The sequence below is a fragment of the Brassica napus genome, chromosome C9, assembly GCF_020379485.1.
Source record: "Brassica napus cultivar Da-Ae chromosome C9, Da-Ae, whole genome shotgun sequence".
NCBI classification, from domain to species: domain Eukaryota; kingdom Viridiplantae; phylum Streptophyta; class Magnoliopsida; order Brassicales; family Brassicaceae; genus Brassica; species Brassica napus.
In genome coordinates this window covers 40,449,926-40,464,229 of record NC_063452.1, presented here as the reverse complement: position 1 = coordinate 40,464,229, position 14,304 = coordinate 40,449,926, and the positions used below count along the sequence as shown (strand labels likewise).

The 14,304-nt window shown below is 41.0% G+C and overlaps 1 protein-coding gene across 1 annotated transcript; it reads left to right on the top strand.

The window, feature by feature from the left end:
* Positions 1 to 6,065: 6,065 nt before the first annotated feature.
* LOC106392081 (protein DETOXIFICATION 16) lies at positions 6,066 to 14,026 on the top strand. Its single transcript, XM_013832856.3, has 8 exons — positions 6,066 to 11,155; positions 11,773 to 12,317; positions 12,689 to 12,775; positions 12,870 to 12,926; positions 13,015 to 13,253; positions 13,338 to 13,456; positions 13,566 to 13,652; positions 13,727 to 14,026. Exons 1-8 carry the CDS (start codon positions 10,904 to 10,906, stop codon positions 13,808 to 13,810), a joined length of 1,470 nt encoding a protein of 489 aa, XP_013688310.1. The 5' UTR covers positions 6,066 to 10,903; the 3' UTR covers positions 13,811 to 14,026.
* The last annotated feature ends 278 nt before the right edge of the window (positions 14,027 to 14,304 follow it).

Sequence of the window (14,304 nt, the reverse complement as noted above, 5' to 3'; positions counted from 1 at the left end):
CGGGAATTTGACGCCCAGGTGGTACATTGATGGAACGGCTTGCATAGTGTTGAGCCACGGGGTTCCCATGATCACGTTGTAGATGGCAGGATGATTGACTACCGCGAACTCTACGATTTTTGTGACCTCCTTGGCCATGACAGGTAGCTGAATTGATCCGAGGGTCATCGATACTTCGCCAGAGAAGCCTGTGAGCGGTTTCGGAGTTGGAGTTACTTCTCCGAATTCAATGCTCATCCGTTTGAGAGTGTCGCGGAAGATTACATTGACCGTGCTCCCCGTGTCAACTCGTATGACGAGGTCTATGACGAGCGGATCGCAGTGAGGCTGATCAATCCCGCTGGCTTCCTCCTTTGTGAAGGTGATTGAGCAGTTCTGATCATCTTTGGTAGGAGACCATGTAGGCCAGTTTTCGCTCGACTCCGCCTTCCGCTGGTAAGCCTTGATGGCGGAGACCGTATCGTTGCAGAATTGCGATCCTCCGATGATCATGTTGACCCTACGACGGTTGTTATCGTTTCCCTTGTCGTCTGGCCTCCTGCCGCGTTTATCCCCGGATTGGTTTCTTTGGGGAGATCTCTCCGCGGGTGGATTTCTGTCCGGCTTCGGGGGGCGATCAGTCTCGAGGATGAGATCTTTCACGCTGGTTGCTTCCGAGAGTTCTCCGGCTAGTAGCTTCGCGGCCAGCCTCGCTCCCAAGACCTTGCAGTTAGTCGTGGAGTGTCCTCGGGATTGGTGGAACTCGCAGAAGGTGTTTTCGTCATATCCTTGGTTGCGAGTCCACGTATTACCCGTGGTTCGGCCCTGGTCTGAGTTGATCGCGTAATTATGTGCTCCTTGGAGTTCTTCCCCCTCGTGATGGACATACTTGTCGTTGCGAGGGTTCTTCTTCCTTGTCTTCGGGTCTATATCTTTCGAGGATGATCTTGCCGACTTATGCATCTGCGATAAGATTTTTTTCTTTCTCGATCATGATGTAGTCTGTTACCTTGTGGAGGGCGTCTTGGATCGTCCGTGGTTTTTCGAGGGATATCCATTTTCTGAATTTCGACTTGTACCAGAGCGCCTTTCTGAGCGCGTCGATGGCCACCTTGTCGCTTATCCCACTGACCTTGGACATCACCAACTTGAACCGGCTGATGAACTCGCGGAGGGGTTCCTCTTCCCTCTGGGACAGACTACAGAGATCGACATCGGAAGTTTCTCTATCTATGAACATAGAGTATTGCTTGAGAAATTCTGATGCGAGCTGTCGGAAACTCCCGATAGAGTTTCGTTTAAGGCGCGCGAACCATTCGAGGGCTGCTCCTTCTAGATTCTTGACAAACAGGCAGCAGTAGCCGGCGTCTCTCTCGCCGTCCTTCAGCCTCGCTCTTCCCATCGTGATGTGAAAGCCTGAAGGTGCGCTCTCGGATCGGTCGTACCATCATACTTCGGTACTTTGATCTTTCCTGGATTGGACACCCTCGTTTCTGAGATGCGAGCGGTGAAAGGGGTTTTCCGAGCCCCTTCCAGCAGTCTGTCAATCTCGGGGGCCGCGCTCGTAGCATGATGGATTTGAGATTTTACGGCTCTTACTTCTGCCGCAGTCTTGGTGATATAGTCGCGAAGATCGCGTATATCCGACGTCTTGTCAGCAGGTTTCTGCGCTTGTCGGCATTTACTGCGAGTGAGCTCGGTTTGTTTTTCAGCCAGCTCTTCCTGTTCGTACCAATAGAGGATTTCCTCCTCTTCTGTCATTGGTTTGTCGAACGGAGAGCTTTCCCGAGTGAATCGGCTTCTGGTCCTTCTTGGATGTCTGTCAGCGTCTTCATCAGTATTGTTGGAGACATCGCTAGGATCCAGGTCGACTTGCTCGACTCTGTTATCCTCCGAAGCCTTCGCGGGAGGCGGAGGGCTTTTGGAGTTTCCCTTTTCGATGGGAGACTTCTCGCTAGGGTTTTGACCCGAAGGTCGTTCCTGGGCGCCTCCAGGCCTGTTGAGTGGGGTCGTAAAGTCGAGTCTTTTCCCGCGGACTTTAGTGGTTCCACGGGGGCGGATTGCTCGAGTCCTTGCCGTTAAAGTTTCAACTTGTTTGGTCAAGGAGCTCACGAGCTTATCCTGTTCTTCCGACCTTTTTTCGTAGGTGGCGAACATCTTTTTAAACTCCTCGAGCGCCGCGGCGTTGGCCGCGGATACGTCCGCTGCGGGAGTGTGGAGATCAGTGCCACTGCTTCCGTTAAGAGGAGTCTGCACGTTATCCGCGTCGTCAGTTGACATGTCTGGTTGAGCATGATGTGGTTGAGAGTTAGATTGATCCGTACCCCCCCCCTCCTTCTAGCGCCAATCTGTGGGAACCGAAATTCACACTGTCGATTTCCGTTTAAATAAGGAAACTAGGAAAACCCTAATTTCCCAGAGGTCCCGGATATCTGCTAATACCACACGCCAGGCAATCAGAACACAATAATGACAACGATAAAATATAAGAAATCGAAAAAGAGAGAAAAGTATATCTTATTCCGAATTCGCGTTTGAGCGTTACAACAAGGTAAGAGCCTGGGCTACGAGAGCTGTCGGCGAGATTCCTAGTTCTAAAACCCTAAGACGGCAATAACCTAGTTGAGTCGCAGCTCGAATAACAAAAACGGAAATATGCCCAATTGCTCTAAATGCTAAGTTTGCTCTGAAAAATCATCCCCCCCATGCCTCTCGCCTAGGACCCCTTATATACTGATTCCAAGGTCGGTTTACGCCTTTCTTCTTCTGCCCTTAAGCCGCCATAGCATAAAAATGGAGATATTCCATTTTTTCCGATCTTCGTAATTATCTTCAAAATTTCGTATTTATCCGCGGAAACTTGACATTTATCTCTCCTTGCGGACCAAGCGTAAACCAAGATGCGGTTTACGGGCTGTTGGTTAAGAAATCGTAAGTTGGGCCTCGAGTCGTGTCCTAGGTCCCTTTGGGCCGTCTTTCGACTCGAAGCGTTTATTACGGCTTCTAAAGAATGAACTTTCCGTTGTTTTTACGGTAAAGTTTGATTGATAACTTAGAAATGGCGGGGAACGTGAGATGAGTTTGCTACGGTATTCGGGAGATAGCATCGAAGGGTAGACGAGAATGCATGGACTGATGTCTTATCGACGTTTCGGAAGAGCTCGGTCGCTACGTAGCGACCGAACTTTGGTTCGAGCTCGGTCGCTACGTAGCGACCGAGCGGAATGAGCGTTTGGTTGTTATGTAGTGACTGAGCTTTGGCTCGAACTTGGTTGCTACGTAGCGACCGAGCGGAGCACGCGTTTGGTCGCTGCGTAACGATCCTTCTCGAGCTCTTGTCCGATGATTTGCGTTTCTTCCGCAAAGGTTTTTCGTAAAGAAGAATCTATTTCAAAAGTATATTTGTCGAAGAATTTTTCTACGTTTTTTCTTCTTCGGGAATTTGGACGTTAACTTCGTCGTAACCGTTTTTGACCCCAACAAGTTTTCAAAGCCAGGTAATTCCCCAAAACAGAGCTGTTTCAAGCCAAAGCAAGGGCCAACTTTAGCCATGCGTATTATCAAAGGTAATGAAATCCTCTCAAAAGGCTTAAAAAGTGATAGGAAGTGGTAACCAAACACTTACGTGGACGGATAACTGGCTTCCGACTAACCCACCAAGACCTCCAAAAGCTCGAGAGAGCAACATAAATTGGAACACCAAAGTGGCTGAATTTATTGATCCTGTTACTTAAAGGTGGGATATTAACAAACTTAATGCTTTTGTAGTTGGTGAAGATCTTGACATTATCAAGACAGTGCGTCCAGCAGTGACGAACGCAAGAGACTTCACCACATGGATTCATACAAAGGATGGATATTACTCAGTAAAATCAGGTTAGAACCTTCTCAGAAACTCTTTCATACAAACTAACTCAAATCCACAGGGTCACGAGAATTGTAACCGGCAAGAAGAAACATTAAAAAACATGTGGAAACTAAATGCTCCTCCAAAATAAAACACTTTTGGTGGAGAGTTATACACAATGCTCTCCATGTTGCAGGAAATTTGCGCAGAAGGAAAATACAGATTGAGGACACCTGCCAAAGCTTCGGAGAGGAATCAGAAACAGTTAACCATATGCTCTTCCACTGTCGAATCAGTAAAGAGATATGGAACCTTGCTCCCACACCAGTGAACTCAGGTCTGTTCTCTCCTCAAAACTCACTTCTAGAAAACATAAATATTCTCCAGAACATTGGAAAAATCCAGGGAGAGGATGTAAGTTTTTTCCCTTTCCTTGGTTGGTGGATATGGAAAATGAGAAATGACCTAGTGTTCAATGGAAAGAAATGGGCTATCCCAGACACCATTGGTAAAGCTTTGATAGACAGAAATCTTTGGATGGAAGCTAACAATACAGAAACACAAGACCCATACCCTCCTATAAACATGCCAAACCACACCATCCAAGAAAATTCATTAGAAAAAGCCAAAGACTCTAATGAAGTGATACGTAACATTGATGGCTTTTGTTGTTTTGTAGATGCATCATGGACTTCCTCAGAAGAAAAGGCGGGAATAGGATGGGCACTGTACAACAAAGACGCAAAACTGGTGTTACATGGCAAGGCAGCTATAGAACCGATTGGCTCACCACTTGAAGCAGACGCCGAAGCATTGCATATGGCCATCTCCCAAATAAAAAGAGTAGGCTTCCACCCAGTAACATTTTGTGGTGGTTCAGCCATGCTCTACAAGCAGCTTCCCCAGCACAAAGAGCTAATTCCTATGGTTCCAAAACCAATGAGTCTATCATGCCCAACATACATCGAATACATTGATAACCTCATCAAAGAAGGAAAAGCTAGCTTCAGCTTTCAAAAAGTCCCTAGATCTTGTAATACTCAAGCTGATAATTTAGCTAGAGAAGGTAGAATGAAAAACTTAAACTATGTGGTTTGTTGGAACCTTTATAAAACTAGACCTATATAAAACCTTTATGATATTATGAATATAAATTAAATGGTTGACAAAAAAAAAATTATAGAAAGGTGTAAAACATCTTCGGTGGGAGATTTTTCAAGTGAATATTTCACTATTTAAAAAATAATAGAAAAGTAAGAAAATAAGTAAAAAGAAAAACTCTTGAGACGTCCATAAGAAAACTCACCAGACAATTGTTTTTCATCAACCAGTGGTAACTTTTAAATTAAATTTTAATTATATAATAATAATATTATAATACAATGGTAACTCATTTGTTTGAGATTTTTTTAGAGGTCCTGGCTGATGGAAAGACCGTAAGTAATGACTTAGAAATTTTTGGAGAATGTTTTTTTTTTTTTTTTTTGGGAGAATGTTGCCAGCTTTAAACGACGACATCTGCTAAAATGTACTTGAAAACTTTAACTCCGATCCAAAATCTTGAGAAGGGATGATATCATTTGGGAATAAACATTTTCAGTAATTGAGTAATTACAGACACTAATATTTTTATTGATATATACTAATGTTTTAGATATTTGGAATTTTTGGTTCGTTCGAGAAGTTTGGTTATTCTTCAAATAAAAGAATTTAGATTCGCTTTATATGTTTGTGTTGGTTATGGCATGGTTTGATATTTTTTTATTTTAGATAGAATTCATATTGGTTATTTGGATCCAAATATATATTTCTTCCGAAGCCTAAAAGAAATTCTTAAAGCTGAATTTTGAAACAAATAAAAACATAGCCTACAATATGAGTGGGAGACATACACTAATTTATAATTTAAATCACTACGCTGCATGTTCCTGTGTCGAATAGCCGGATATTACGATTGCATTACGATTGCATGTTGGAGGGTGTGGATTTACGTCCTCGTTCAAGATCCATTAGAAAATAAATTAGGTTTATTTTACTATAGAACCCTACTTTTTTTTCATGTATAAATAAAGAGATACTTCTCTTTATCTTCTTTCCATTTTAAACCTAGAACACATCTTATAAGGATTTTATACATTTTTTGAATCATTTTACATTAGAAATCATTCTTGTAATGCAATTTTTGATCAATAAAATTTTTGGATGTTCTTTTTTCTCATTTGATTCTTTCAAGATTTTTCATAAAACTCAAAAATCTAATCATTATCTTTAGATTATTCCAACAAACATCACCAGCATAAACACTATTTTTGGATCAAACAGTTGGCGCTAGGACGAGGGGCACAAGGAGAAATATCATCAAAACATATCAAATTTGGGAGAATCCTAGATCTACCTTCACCCAAATTAATTTCTAAAAAAAAGAAAAAAAAGGGGGGCTTTCTCATGAAAGCTTAGCCCACCAAAGAGCCCAAGATTCTCATCATCGTCCCGTCTCGTCAAGGTGAGAACTGGTCGTGATGATCGGATGATTCCGATCTGGGCATCTCGTCTTCATAGATGACGAACTCGTCAATTCGCTTCTCCACCACCACGTCGAGTTCAATCACATGCCGAACTCACCTTGATCCACCGGTGACTGCTCGAGCTTCTTTCCAGTCCGTGAAGAAAACAGTAACGATGAACCAAATCATCTCGTCACTTTGTCGTCTCTTCACCGTGGCAACCGCTCATCTGACTTCAAAACCAAAGAAGAGCTTTCGGGGAGAAGTGGTCTGAGATCTCCATCCCCTGCCTTCACCGAACATCAAGCGAGTGGGTCAGCTCAACATCTCCAGACCAAAGAACTTCAAAGGCACGAGCTTTCTGTTCAAAAAGAGATCTTTCTTGTAGGATTTTAATCGAACACTTGGTGGGCTATAACAAGATGAAGCAACAATGGCCGTTTCTCTCTTTGTCGACTTCAGCCTCGACCTTGCCGACGAAGATCACGAACTCGTCAACTTCGAAGATTTCTGGTTGTGGCCGTGAGGAACAATCAATCATCTCATCACGGCGTCACCTCCTCACGAGGGTTCGATCAGTGAAGCTAGCAGAACGGAGGGTGATGATCAACGCATAATGACAAGCTGACGTCATGCCTTTATCAAGCTCCTAGTTCGCCATTTCGTGAACGTTATAAGAGCACATCAACGAGCTCTGTGGCATTGGACAAGCTCAAGCTCATTTGCCTTCTCTAGGGCAGCTCAAGTGTTTGCAAACATCAGCTCTGTCTATCTCTTCCTTACGATGAGACCACTGTTTCTGCAAAGTGTGATGTTCAGTTGCAGGTTTCTGCAAAAACAAAAGGCTTTGTTGCTTGCGAGCAGGCCTGCCGCAGCCGACTCAATCTTCTCAAGAACAAAACGAGATGGAAATAGTGAGACGCTGCCTACAAGGAAGCTCGGCCTCCTATGCTCCATCAGTGGCGACGTCTTTAAGATCCGCAACACCAAGGAGCCAGAGCTGGACACTCAAACACAGATCCTATCTTATCTTGTTATGACGTAACAAGATCTTGAAACAACGTCGACGGTAACTTCTTCGCAAAGATACAAACCACAACCTCGGACGCTTGTTTCCTCTTCACCGCAAAGATAAGCTTTCTTATTAAATTACCACATGCTTTAATGATTTTTAAATTACGCACATGTGGTAGACATTATAGCTCTGGTTTAAACTAATTAAACAACTCTAAGCTGTTCATTCATCTCATGTTGTGGTTTTACTGTTGGTAGCCTATGATGTTAATAGTTTGATAATTATTTATCATCTGCAACTCGTGAACATTTAAAAACAAGTTCGCTTGCTTATCAATTATACAGTACTTGGCTATATCTTTTGGTCAACACTCATCTGATCATCATATTTTTCTTTGTGAGCCAGAATCAATTAGCATGCTAGACATGTGACACGCTCGGATCAGTCTCTTGTCATTGCGCCACAAATGACAAGCCCAGATTCTGATTCTCACGAAGAGCTTACCGCAACCAGCACAAGCTTAAGACAAGAAGAGTTTGATGAGAACAAGCTCTGGAGTTGACCTGCTGATCTGCTCCTGCTCACGATTAGAGGCTTAGGGATTTCAGTTCCCGACACCACCATCATACATTCTTGCTCTGCCTCTTGCTGCCATTTCATGACTTGGCTTGGGCTTGTGCTTATGAGGATTGGAGCTTGAGCACCCGCTTTGGCATGCTCCAGCCTATTACTGCCCATGTTATGATTCTACTCATCTTCACAAGATCACTACGTGAGACAGCTCACCACTCCCGTTCAAAGTTCGTCGGCGACTCGGCACCAGTTCAACCCCAACAGTCGCGTGAGCGATCACCTATTAACAGATCAGCACAACTTGCTGGTTCCAGTAACTCGGCGAGCATCTTAAAGTTTGGTCTCACGAGCTCGCGATCACATGACAAGTTGATATCACTCAAATTACCCTAAGGAGTGATTTATACTCTCTCAAATAAGAGGTCGAGTTGTAGTACTTAGGGATCGAATTCACAGGGAGCTAGGGAACCAAATAAATCTAATTAGTTTGATTAAGCTAGGCTAATAGGTTTAAAGCAGTAAATAAAGATATGCAAAGCAGTAAACAGTAAACAAGTTGAACAAGACAATTGTTCAGCTTGGCAAAGAGTTGTTTGATGGAAGGATGGTTACTAGACTTAGGGTTTCATTCAGGTTATTAGAACTCTAAACTATAGATTCTAAGGATTGATTCTAGAACTCGATATCTAATGCAAAAGACAACCAGCTCTCGCTGTGAGTCTAATCTATTGACTAAGTTCAGTGTTTCAGCTCTCCATGTTAACACAGTTCGAGCGTCGATCGATGCTATGGTATGAGCGTTGATCGATGCTACGGATTGAGTGTCGATCGATGCTATGGTATAAGCGTCAATCGACACTGCCTTAGGCAAGTGTTATCGATCTGATCGATTATGTTCAACTAGATTCCTAGACCAACTCTCGTATGCACCTAGGTATCTAATCCAGCAGGATTCGGGTTCCGTTAATTGATTGCACTCTCGTGCCTCTCAATTGTCCTATGATTCTAGGTTCAAGCAATTAGTCACACTCTCGTAGTTTTCCAACTACTCTAGATCCTAGTATTACAAGCTATCCTGATGTAGAGATCTTTAGATATCCTAACAATCATAAAATTCAGAAATTCATTCAAAACCCTAGAAATTCCTAAACCTAGCAGGTGGATCTACTCATGCATGATGTTTGTCACAGAAATCGTAGACGAATAGATGAATAACATAAAATATAACTAAAACCAAAATAATGGAGTTCCAAGAGGACTCTGAAGGAGTTCCTCTCTTCTATCCGAACCAAGAACTATGAATAAAATAAAGCTTAGATAGCGTAGCCGTCAACAATGGCTTATAAATAACATAAATAGAATTTTTGGTCGTCCAAGGGTATTCTGGTAATTTTTGGTTGCTTTTGGGCTTCAGTCGGTCATAAAATATGCTCAGCCCATATTATGACATCTCTGTCGACCGACACAAATGTTGTTACATCGATTGACAGTCATTCATCTCCTTGACAGCTTCCTCTCGCGAGGCAGACTGACCACCCTTCAGTAAAACGGGCATAACTTTTGCTACATGATGATGATTGACCTCAAACCGGTGGCATTGGAAAGATAACTCAAAGATCTATCTTGTATCAAACGATTAGCGTAATCTAACGGTCGCAAGGTCTCCAAACATAGCTAGACATCTGACGAGTCTGTGCAGCTCTGCACTCAAAAGGCTCCAAAAGACACCAAAATCACCACATTCCTCCAAATCGTCCTTGAACCTGTAAATACTCTAAATAGACTCTATATAGTAGTAAATATATATTAAAACATTTATAGACCATGGCTAAAAGTGGGTAAAATTCATGGTCTATCACAAGTTCGGATTGAGCTTGGCTTAGGACATGTTCACAAGCCAAGCCCTCTTTTACTCGCCACCATTTCACAAGACGTCATCACCGAATCTGGATAATGCCGGGAACAAGAGCTCTCATGCTCTCTTTGATGCATCGAAGGAACGTTATCATAGCCTGACGAACATACAAGCCAACAACTTGCTCGGCACACACGATCTCAACACGAGACTTCGGGCCGGCAATAGTTCGGTAAACTTGTATTTTAGGCACGAGTTTAAATTGAACTTGCTTGTTATTAGGCACGAGTTTGCAGTCGACTCGCTTATTGTTAAGACACGAGTTTACAAAAACTCGCCTTTGGCTAGGCATGAGTTTACAGAAACTCTCCTTATACTTGGCACGAGTTCTCAGTAAACTCGTCTTTCTCTCAGCGTGAGTCCAGTAAACTCGTCTTTCGTTAAGCACGAGTTTAAAGAAAACTCGCCTTTTACTAGACATAAGTTCAAAGTAAATTCGCCTAAATCGTCATAGACATGAATGTGTCTAGTTGATTGTCTAATAAACCCTATTCGTAAAATTCATAGAGATCGACTTCATCTCTCTCTACGAACTTGGGGGGCTTACTGTTGGGGGTGGATTTACATCCTCTCTCAAGGCTCATTAGACAATAAATTAGGTTCATTTTACTACGGAGCCTTAGCTTCTTCTTTGTATAAATAAAGAGATACATTTCTTTAATCAAGTGATCTTCTTTCCATTTTAGACCTAGAACACATCCTATAAATATTTATACATTCTTTGATTCACTTTACATTAGAAATCATTTTTCTAATACAATCTTTTGATCAATAAAGTCTTTGTTCTTTTTTCTCATTTGATTCTTTCAAGATTTCTGCTAAACCTCAAGAATCTAATTATTATCTTTAAATTTTTTATTGTATGATTCCAACAAACATCAGCAGCATTAGCATCGTTTTTGGGTCAAACATTGATCAATATGAAAACAAATAAAAAGTACCAGTCCCCACACACCACACATCAGTAGAGAGAGAGACCAAACCAAACACAATAAACCACTTAAAGACATGAAAGATCCTTGTTACTCAGTCATTATCTTTTGCTATTTATTTGCCTAGATTAAAAGACAATGAGGGAAGAGAGAGAAACAGGAAATAATGTATTATCATGGCCTCTAATCGGAGAGAAAGAGAAGAAAAGTAGTGTAAAAGAAGAATTGAAGAAGCAGCTATGGCTATCGGGTCCACTAATCGGCGTCAGTCTTCTTCAGTTTTGCCTTCAAGTCATCTCTGTCATGTTCGTCGGCCATCTTGGCCCTCTTCCTCTTTCTGCTGCCTCCATCGCCACCTCTTTTGCCTCCGTCACCGGCTTCAGTTTCCTCGTTAGTTTTTTCACTTTCACTTTACATATATCTCATATTGATTTCTACTTAAGCATGTATCTTTAATTTGTTGAAATTTTATCATAGGAAATTAGCGAATTCTAAACTGATTGGCTAAAGGGTAACTTTATTTCCTTTCTTATGCACCTTTGGATTTTAATCTACCTTTTAAACCATTGATGTATCTCTAAAAATAGAAATAATAATGATTTATACTTATCAAAAAAAAAATAATAATGATTTATACATCATTCATAATATAAATAGAAAATTATATATTATGGACGTATCAGGTCACCTTGTTTGAATATTCAACTTGCGTATGCATCTTTTCTACCACTCCTTTTGAATTTTAATAACAACAAAAACAATTGTCATTTTACGGACAAAAGTGAAAACGCCAAGCTATCAAAGTTCTTCTTAAAACATTGTGCATATATTTTTTCCCCTTTTCCTACTTAAACTTGAAGCCAATATGTCAAGCACTAAAACAGTGAAATGATGTCATTATATCAAAATTTTAATATTCACGTATTTGTTTACAAATTGCGTTAACAGAAACTTGTGAAGCAAGAAAACTACACTAAATCCACCATTTTTCATTTCCTCATGAACAGATGGGAACAGCAAGTGCGTTAGATACCCTTTGTGGCCAATCATTCGGGGCAAAGATGTTTGGAATGTTGGGGATACAAATGCAAAGAGCAATGTTTGTTCTTACACTACTCTCTGTTCCTCTCTCCATCATTTGGTTTAACACAGAACACCTTCTTCTCTTCGTCGGACAAGACAAATCCATTGCTACACTCGCTGGCTCCTACGCAAGATTCATGATCCCAAGCATATTTGCCTATGGTCTACTTCAATGCTTTAACAGGTTTTTGCAGGCACAAAACAATGTGTTTCCTGTGGTCATCTGCTCTGGAATCACCACCTGTCTTCATGTCCTCCTATGTTGGGTCTTGGTTTTGAAATCTGGTTTAGGTTTTAAAGGAGCTGCTGTGGCTAACACTATCTCGTATTGGCTTAATGTCGTACTCTTGTTCTGTTACGTAAAGTTATCGCCTGCTTGCTCACTGACTTGGATCGGTTTCTCTAAGGAGGCTCTACACGACATCCTCCCTTTTATGAGACTTGCTATTCCTTCTGCACTTATGGTCTGGTAAGTTAAAAAATAATAAGAGATAACAAACTTTTATAAATACCCTCAAATAACACTAAAATAACACATTAAAAGTAATTTCTAAAATAACATTTATTAAAAGTTAAAAAGGCTTTTATATAATATTTGGGTTTATGTTTAGTAATCAGGGTTTATGGTTTAGTATTTAAGGGATGGTAGGATTAGAGTTTAGAATTAAGAGTAATTTAGTTTTTCCCCCTAAAAATGAGTGCTATTTTTGAGATTTTGTCTCTTAAATACTAAATTTATGATATTTAAAATGTATTGTATTGGAGAGTTACCCGGAATAACTAGTCTGCTTGCGGTCACGACCGCCTTTTTGTTCACAAGTTTGATTTGTTTGAGTGCAGCTTAGAGATGTGGTCCTTTGAGCTTCTGGTTCTCTTATCAGGACTGCTTCCAAATCCGGTTCTCGAAACTTCTGTTCTCTCAATTTGGTAAGAACAAAACATATAACTGAATATTTTTATCTTCCTAATCCAAGAGTATTTAGTTAAATTTTGGAAGTAACTAAATTTTGTTTACGTGCAGTCTTAATACAGCAGGAACAGTATGGATGATCCCGTTTGGGCTTAGTGGTGCTGCAAGGTAATTAAACATATATAACCCAAATCACGTAACCTTAATATCAAACTCATTATAAAACCATATCGAATTTCCTTTAAAATACTTGCAGCACGAGGGTGTCAAACGAGCTAGGAGCGGGGAATCCAAGAGTGGCTAAGCTTGCGGTGCGTGTGGTCATTTGCATCGCAATCGCAGAAAGTATAGTGATTGGATTGGTTTTGATACTGATAAGGAATATATGGGGAATGGCTTACAGTAGTGAACCGGAAGTAGTCACCTATGTAGCCTCATTGATGCCGATTCTCGCCTTAGGCAATTTTCTTGACAGTCTTCAGTGTGTTCTCTCAGGTTCCTTTTCTTTCTTTGCGTACAAGTAAAGACACTTGGTTAAGTATGGTTATTGCTAATTAATTTTTTCCGGTTTATAAATAGGGGTTGCCAGAGGATGTGGATGGCAGAAGATAGGAGCATTCATAAATCTTGGGTCATATTATTTTGTTGGAGTACCTTCAGGCTTGTTACTTGGTTTTCACTTTCACGTTGGTGGTCGGGTAAATTAAAATTAAATCAACTCAAATTTCATAATCTTTTCTCCAAAATAACCATTAATTTTAACTGTAGTAATCTAAAAGAAAATGTGATAATCATTTTGATATGAAGGGCCTTTGGCTTGGAATCATATGCGCATTGGTTGTTCAAGTTATATGTCTTTCACTTGTCACCGTCTTTACGAATTGGGATGAAGAGGTAAGAATAAAGCTTTGTTGTTCACTTACTGTTTTACCTATAATATATGATAATTCTGTAATTTTAATGGATAGGCCAAGAAAGCAACAGAAAGAGTCGAGTCTTCTTCAGGTGTGAGGGATGCTGCCATCGATAACGGGCCAACTGTTGTATGCTGAGAGATGTTATGAAACTTTATTATAACGCTGGAGAGAATCAAAGTCTGGCAGGCTCTCACAGGACAAAAAATATTCTCATATGCTTTCTTTCCTTTTTTGATTTTATGTACCCAATCACTGTCGAAGTGTTCCTTCATCTTCTTCATCTCCCTTTTGTTCGTTTTCTCCTCCAATGGATCCATAATGCTAATTCGTTAATTAGATCTCGGTTCGTGATGTGAGAGGGTAGAGAGATTCCTAGGAATTGAGAGGATGAAATGAAATGAAATGAACTGGAGAGCAGTTTCAAAAACTTCTATCTCTGTTTTTTCTATTTTCTATCAGTGGTATCAGAGGAGTTCTGTTCTTGTTGACGGCATTCCGCCGAATCAACGTTCAGCAGGAACCAAACTATCCTTGGAGGCATAATCTATGGACCTCTACAACGAGATCTATGGAGCTCCTATCTTTGATGTCTATGACGATGAAGAGCCAAGCTATGATGTCTACGATGA

Bases quoted from the DNA above. Each gene is read 5' to 3' on its own strand.
- LOC106392081 (XM_013832856.3), top strand. From the start codon at position 10,904: ATGAGGGAAGAGAGAGAAACAGGAAATAATGTATTATCATGGCCTCTA. The intron at 11,156-11,772 runs GTTAGTTTTTTC...CCTCATGAACAG, and splicing joins TCACCGGCTTCAGTTTCCTC to ATGGGAACAGCAAGTGCGTT. The intron at 12,776-12,869 runs GTAAGAACAAAA...GTTTACGTGCAG, and splicing joins ACTTCTGTTCTCTCAATTTG to TCTTAATACAGCAGGAACAG.